Genomic DNA, 7,742 nt, shown 5'->3' on the forward strand with positions numbered 1-7,742 from the left:
TATGACTTAAAGTTGTAAAAGTGATATGAATATCGTAGCTTATATATTATTTAGGTATTTGAATATTTTACGTCTAAATTCCTTATAAGTTGATAATGTGTTTGGTAAATCATAAATTATAAGTTATAATTTTTTTGAAATAAAATATAGTGTAAATTACAAATTACATATATTAATAATTTTGATACATGAATATGCAAATAAAAGAAAATTTAAAAATAAGGATTTCATGATCAGAATAAAACTAAATAATATTACAGTATTCATCCTGACGAAAATAAAATTATAATATTGATCCGGGTTAAAAAAACAAAACTAAACATAATTAGATTTATTTATTTTAGTTGGTATAATATTGCTTTCGGGTTAAAGCAAAATAATATATACTGTAACACCCGAGTTTCACATCGATAGAATTTGAGACTTCTATCCACTTTACAAGTCAAAGTACCCGCATTATGTGCACAAACAAATCATGATATTTTGGGTGAATATGGCTGGCTTGTTTTTTACCCACTTAGGCGGCGAAATTTGACTCAATTTTCGTAAAATACTCGAGATTTAATCCGAGCTGAAAAGATTATACGATGAAACGAGCTGAAATAAAATTAAAATCAAAATTAAAAGACAATTACCCGACATTTAAAAATTTTAAAATTAGCAAATTTTATATCTTAAAATTTTAATCAAATTAAATTTAGAAATATTATGTAGTATAAAAAGTATTTCGTATATCACACAGGGTGTAAGGTTGTACAAATTAAAAAAAAGGAATATATAGAAAGAAAAGGAATGGATTCTCGTCGAGAATGAAGAATGAAACTTGAAAGTTAGGTTTTCTAACTTTCCCTTTTTGACTAAAAAATGATCATATATCAGTGATTGTTTAATTTGCCAAACAGTCAAGTGACTAGATGAACGGGCTCAAAGCCCAAACGAGGCTTTAAAGTGGTAGCCCAAACATACATATAGGTTGACTATTACTCAAGCAACTTACATGTGGCAATGACGTCAATGGTGTCCGCGAACAACTAAGAAGCATTTGAATCCACCCATCACCTATATTTTACGACAAAGGTGATTGCACCACATATAGCAACAATAAAGGAACCAATCGCTATAACATCTAAAGTTTTTTTTTAAAGTAAGGCCATTAATACATCATCTTGTATTAATATTATAGCGCTCCACTTCACTCGAAAATTCATTTATGGGTCGAAGAGTAAATCATGGGAGCCAATCATTGGGCATATGTCCATACTAAATGTGAGAATGTTAGGGGTGGATGAGAATGAGTCATACGACTAGCATGAGCTAATACAATGTCACGGAATCTCAAAGTGTTAAAATAAATCCATTTCCCAGATCTTATATTAATATTTTAACATTTTCTCTTACTCGAAAACCCATTTATGGGTCGAAGATTTGAGGCAGTAATTTGCCTTTCGTGTCTGTTGGTTACAGGCCCAATAAGGCCCATTGAACGAAGGCCCAGTAAGCGGTTAAGCTACTGGGCCGAAGGACCTCCAGGCCCGCGTGACGAAGACCCACAGAAGCCAGGCCGAGGCCCACTACTCGCGGACCGTTGGACAGAACAAGGGACATAACGCCCCCTTTTCACTCCCTTCTTAATGATTGGTAACGGCTGACATTTAAAGAAGAATTGGGTATAAAAACACCTGGAAAAGTTAGACAAAAGAGACACATTCTCAACACTCTGCTTCTCTTGTATTACTACCCTACTTTTACAGCCAGATTCTGATTCTCACACCGGAGGTGAATCAGGGGTACAAACCCTCGCATTCTCTTCACTTTCAGGTACGACCGAAGCCATCTTCAATCCAGCCGAAGCCTGTTCACGCGACCGAAAGGATCTGGGCGTAACATTTGGCGCCGACTGTGGGGAATACGAGAGTTACAAGTTGAGAATGAGACTATGACAGAAACAATTCATGAACATTCACTGCCGCCTGGTTTACCGATAAAGGACAACCGTCCACCCTAATCGATGAGGACGGGGTTATTATGCTAACCCCTGAAGAACAGGCCTTACTCCTAAAGATCCGGGAAGAAAAGGCCGCGGAGAAGGGTAAGGCCAAAGTTGTTCAAGTTGACCAGGAAGCGGAAGCGCGAGCTAAGAAAAGAGAAGCTGATGCGCTCCGGTTGAAGGCCCTGCAACTGCAGAGGGAGGAAATTGAAATGCAAGAGCGAACCCTGAGAGAAGCGATGCGGGCCGACGAGACCGGTAGAACGAATAAAGATAGAAGGGAACGTAGGGCGTATGACGAAGAAGATGAGTCTGACTCTGATTCGCATCCCCGAAGGAAGAGGACTAAGCAACTTTACTCTTCTGATTCAGATGAGGAGCCCGATGGATCCCGCCTCAGGCTCAATCTCTTAGAGAAGGCCCTGTTCGGTGATAGGAGGCCCGATCGAGAACCTGTCGTAACACAAGAGATCGAGCTGTACCGACCCCCTCCGGGCGAGGAGAGACAATTCCCCAAGATGAGCGAGTTCAACGGGAAAGGAGACCCCGAGGACCACTGTGAAAAGTATGAACTCCTGATGGTTGGGATGGGCCACAATGATATCATGCTGTGCAAAATGTTCAAGACTTATCTCAAAGGATCTGCTTCGATGTGGTACAAATCCCTGAAACCTCGGTCTATCGGGTCTTACGAGTAGTTGAAGAGGAAATTCTTAAAGTACTACTCGCACCTATGCCGAAAGGCGAAGGATACCGAAGCCTTAGTCCACTGTCGGCAGAGAGCGAATGAAGAGCTGGGAGATTATCTTGCTCGGTTCAAGGAAGAAGCGGGGATGATCACTAATCTGGATAAAATCAAAGCAATGGGCTTCCTAACGGTGGGTCTAGACCCCTATGAAGGTAAAAAGCTTCGCTCATCTCTTTACGATTTTCCCCCCAAATCCCTAAATGATATATATGTAAGAGGCGAGAATATTCGCCGAAAGATGGAAAGTATTGGGGGGTATAAAGACTCAAGAAGGGATGACCGACCAAAGCGAGCCGACATATATGAGGGCTCAAGATCAGGATCTGACCGGAGGGATAGCAGAAAGGAAGGAAGGAAAGAAATAGATCGTGGGGCCGAACGACGTCGAGATAGAGATTCGGCCGTATTCACTCCTTTGAATGCGCCAATCTCCAAGATTCTCTATGAGATAAAGGGCAATCCAGGGTTTGTTCACCCCGCCAAGATGAAGGTCCCGAACCACAAGAAAAACCCCGATAAGTACTGCAACTATCACAGGGACAAGGGGCATAACACTGATGAATGCTATCACCTCAAGAAGCTCATTGAGCGCATGATCAAAGATGGCGAGCTTAATCAGTTCCTCTGAGATCTGAGATATAGATTGGGACCGAAGAAGAACCCAGAGGAGGAAGTAGAGGCTGATGAGCCAGAGCGAAGGGACAGGATAAGGGGCAAAGTAAAAACTATATCTGGGGGAAGCATCCTGGATAAGGATAGCAAGACAACAAAAAAGAAGTATGCCCGACAGGTGTACAATCTGTATCAATTCGGACAGGCGAAGCCCCACATGCCTATGACCTTCAGCACTGAAGATTACGAGGATGTCATTCGCCCGCACGAGGACCCTCTAATCATCAATCCCATCATCGGGCAGAACAAGATATGGAAAGTGATGGGGGATACAGGCAGCTCGGCCAATATACTGTTCCACAAAACCTACTGTAAGATAAACTTGGCGGGAGAGCAACTAGAGCCCTGTAACGAGGCTCCCCTTTATGCCATCGGAGGAGATCCTATTCAGTTCGAAGGAACGATTACTCTTCCGGTCCTCCTGGGCAAGTTGTCGTATACCGTCGAGAAGCTGGTGAAGTTCTATGTGGTTCGGATTGAAAGCCCGTACAATGCAATATTTGGCAGGCCCTTCTTATCAACCTTCGAAGCAGTGGAGTCTATACCCCACCTCAAACTCAAGTTCCCAACTGAAAAAGGGATAGGAAAAAATGAGGGGCGATCAGAAAATCGCCCGAATCATAATGCTCGAAGACCTTGAGAAAGATCAGGAGTACGAAGGGCCAGATGGAACCGGGAAGAGGAAGCGGGCAGAATCCGAACCCAGCGGAATCCGGGAAACATTGAACATCGAGCTGGAAAAATTTGGGGCCGATCTCTCAAGCCCAATTGCCGAACCCGCAGCAGAAACCGAAGAAGTGGAATTGTATGCGGGCCATTCGGGAAAGATGGTCCGAATTGGAAAAAACATGGGGGCGGATCTGAAGGCAAAGGTAATAGCTGTCATCCGGGAATACCACGATATGTTCGCCTGGGGGCCCGAAGATATGCCCGGATTGGATCCCAAGACGACAACGCACTGCTTGAATGTGCAGCCTGAGGCCAAACCGGTAAAGCAGAAGAAGAGGACATTTGCAGTCGAACGACAGAAGGTAATAGAAGCCGAAGTGGAAAAACTGTTAGAAGCCAAATTTATCGAGGAGATCGAGTATCCTGACTGGCTAGCCAATATGGTGGTCGTGAAGAAGTCGAATGGGAAATGGAGGATGTGCGTGGATTACACGGATCTCAATAAGGCGTGTCCGAAGGATCACTACCCTTTGCCTAACATTGACCAACTGATAGACGCAACGACAGGATATGAGGTACTTAGTTTTTTGGACGCTTTTTCTGGTTATCATCAAATTGCTATGAATGAGAGGGATGTTCCCAAGACAGCGTTCATAACTCCGAAGGGGACTTATGCTTATATTAAAATGCCCTTCGGACTGAAGAACGCTGGAACCACATTCCAGTGAATGGTGAACAAGGTCTTTAAAGAGCAGATCGGGAGGAACATGGAAGCATACGTGGATGATATGATAGTAAAATCACTATTCCGAGATCATGCCGAAGACTTAAAGGAATGCTTCGAAACTCTCCGAAAGAACAACATGAGGATCAATCCGAAAAAATGTACCTTCAGAGTCTCTAGTGGAAAGTTTCTCGGATACATGGTTAGCGCCCGGGGAATAGAGGCGAACCCGGAGAAGATCGAAGCAGTTATCAATATGGAACCTCCCAAATGCATCAGAGATATACAGAAATTGACAGGCCAGCCCGCCGCCCTTCGGCGTTTCATTTCCCGGTCAGCCGAAAAAGCACTTCCCTTCTGCGCCGTGCTCAAAGGGTCAAAGAATTTTGAGTGGGGGCCCGAATGCCAAAAGGCGTTCGAAGAAGTAAAAGAATATTTGACGAAGGCACCACTCTTGATGAGGCCCGATCAGAAGGAAACTCTTCAGCTTTATCTAGCTGTGTCTGACAGAATTCTGGGGGCCGTCCATGTGAAAAATTATGAAGGTAATCAACATCCTGTGTTCTACGTGTCCCATGTCCTCAAGGACGCAGAGACAAGGTACCCCAAAGCCGAAAAATTCGCATATGGGTTGGTTATGGCCTCCAAAAATTGTGACATTATTTCCAAGGCCGGACGATCCAAGTTATCACCAGCCAACCTCTGAAGAAAATTTTGACTAGGCCCGAAGCCTCTGGGAGAGTCGTAGCATGGTCCATCGAACTCGGGGAATTTGATCTCGAATACGTTCCCCGAATGGCAATTAAGGCCCAGGATTTGTCCGACTTCATGGTTGAATGCACATTTTCGGGTCCGAAGGATCTTTCGCCTGATGAACAACTAATCCGGATCCCAGGAAAGTGGAAGCTTTTTGTAGATGGGTCGGTAGCCGGAAAAAAGTGTGGGGCCAGCTTGATCCTCTCCAGCCCCGAAGGATTTGAAATATGCCAAGCCATAAGGTTCGACTTCCCCTTGACAAATAATGAGGCCGAATATGAGGCCCTCCTCGCAGGGATGAAACTGGCCCGAAGCCTTGAGGCGAAGCACCTAAGGGCATTCAGTGACTCCATGTTGGTCGTGAAACACTTCACAGGGGAATATGAGCAAAGGGACCCCCGAACCAAAGCCTATGCTGACAAGGTACGTGAGGCTTCTTTATCATTTGAAACCTTTGAACTAATTCAAATTAGAAGAGAGAAAAATTCTAGGTCAGATGCCCTTTCAAGGCTAGCTTCGGCCGATACACAGAACCTAACGGGTTCTATTTACCTCACCGAAGCCAAGACGCCTTCGATCGAGAAGAAAAAATGTCTAGAAATTCACCAGGGGAGCGACTAGATGACCCCCCTCAGGAACTTTTTGGAAAAAGGCATTCTGCCACCCGACCGAAAGGATGCCCTGAAAATTAAATATAGAGCATCGAACTACACAAAATCAATGGGCGGATGTATCGCCGATCAGCCAGTCAACCCCTTCTGCGCTGTTTGAACAACGAAGAACAACAACAGGCTTTGGAGGCAGTGCACGAAGGAATTTGCGGCGAGCACTTGGCTGGCCGGTCGCTCGCCTTTAAAATTCTCCGACAGGGATTCTTCTGGCCCACTTTGAGGGCAGACGCCATCGACTATGCAAAAAGATGTGTACAATGCCAGTTGTTCGCCACTGTCCCGAAACAGCCTCCAGAAGAAATGACCTCTGTACTAAGCCCAATTCCCTTTGCCGTATGGGCCGTGGATATAGTTGACATACTGCCCACTAGCACGAAGCAAGTGAAATACTGCATAATCGCCATCGACTATATGACCAAATGGGTCGAAGCCCGTCCTCTGTCAACCATAACCGAAGAAGCCGCTAAAAAGTTCTTCCTGGAACAGGTCATTCTCCGATTTGGCATTCCAAAAACCTGCATCTCAGATAATGGAACTCAGTTTATTGGAAACAAATTCCACAAATTTCAGCACCATTTCAGAATTGAACAGAAATTTAGTTCAGTCGCCCACCCGCAAGGAAATGGGGAATCGAGGCGGCGAACAAAGTGATATTCCGGGGAATCAAAAAGAGGCTGGGCGAGGCAAAAGGAAGGTGGGCGGAAGAACTCCCTTGGATCTTATGGGCCTACCGAACCACCCCCCAGACATCAACGGGAGAAACTTCTTTTAGAATGGCCTATGGCACCGAGGCCCTAGTTCCTGTTGAAGTAGGCTTGGAATCGTACCGAATCGAGACCTACAATGTGGTAACTAACAGCTTCGGGTTGAAGGCGAATGTGGACTTGCTGGAAGAAGAAAGAGAAGCTTCACATCAAAGAAACATGAGGTACTTACTACAAGCGGCACAGCACTATGACTCCAACGCGAAGAAAAGGTCCTTCGGAGTAGGAGACCTAGTCCTAAGAGAGTTGGCCGCATCCATGCCGGCCAAACAAGGAAAGCTCCAGCCTAACTGGGAAGGACCCTATAAGATGATCGAGATCGTTCATCCTGGAACCTATAAGCTCGAAACATTGTCAGGCGAAGCAATCAAAAACACTTGGCACGCCAGTCGCCTTCGAAAATTTTATCAGTAAGAAATTTCTTAAAAGTTTGTATTTGAATTATATGTGAAGAATGTAAACAATTTGACTAAATAAAGATGCATTTCCTGTTAAAATTTCTTTATTTATACGTGCTGCGGCCGACCGAGTATTATCTGAGGGCGATCCCGAAGAAGGTAAACCCCTCGGCCGCCACCCTTGTCTAATTTGTTAATTAAAAGACATAAGGGGCAATCGCCCAAAAATCGAACATCACTACACTATTATGACAATTTGAAATTGGTAAACACGAATTAAGGGCCTTAAGGGGCAATCCTGGAATAACGCCCCATCATTCGTCTTCCCTTAATCATTATTAAAAAGGCCTAAG

At 44.5% G+C, this 7,742-nt stretch overlaps 2 protein-coding genes across 2 annotated transcripts; both read left to right on the forward strand.

Annotated features, from left to right (window-relative positions):
- Positions 1-5,595: 5,595 nt before the first annotated feature.
- Positions 5,596-6,177, forward strand: LOC141686458 (uncharacterized). The gene has a single exon (XM_074491492.1). It carries the CDS (start codon positions 5,596-5,598, stop codon positions 6,175-6,177), a length of 582 nt encoding a protein of 193 aa, XP_074347593.1.
- An 823-nt stretch (positions 6,178-7,000) lies between these two features.
- LOC141686459 (uncharacterized) lies at positions 7,001-7,405 on the forward strand. Its single transcript, XM_074491494.1, has one exon. The coding sequence runs from the start codon at positions 7,001-7,003 to the stop codon at positions 7,403-7,405; it is 405 nt and encodes a 134-aa protein (XP_074347595.1).
- Positions 7,406-7,742: the final 337 nt, after the last annotated feature.

The sequence above is a fragment of the Apium graveolens genome, chromosome 9 (genome assembly GCF_009905375.1).
Source record: "Apium graveolens cultivar Ventura chromosome 9, ASM990537v1, whole genome shotgun sequence".
NCBI lineage: Eukaryota > Viridiplantae > Streptophyta > Magnoliopsida > Apiales > Apiaceae > Apium > Apium graveolens.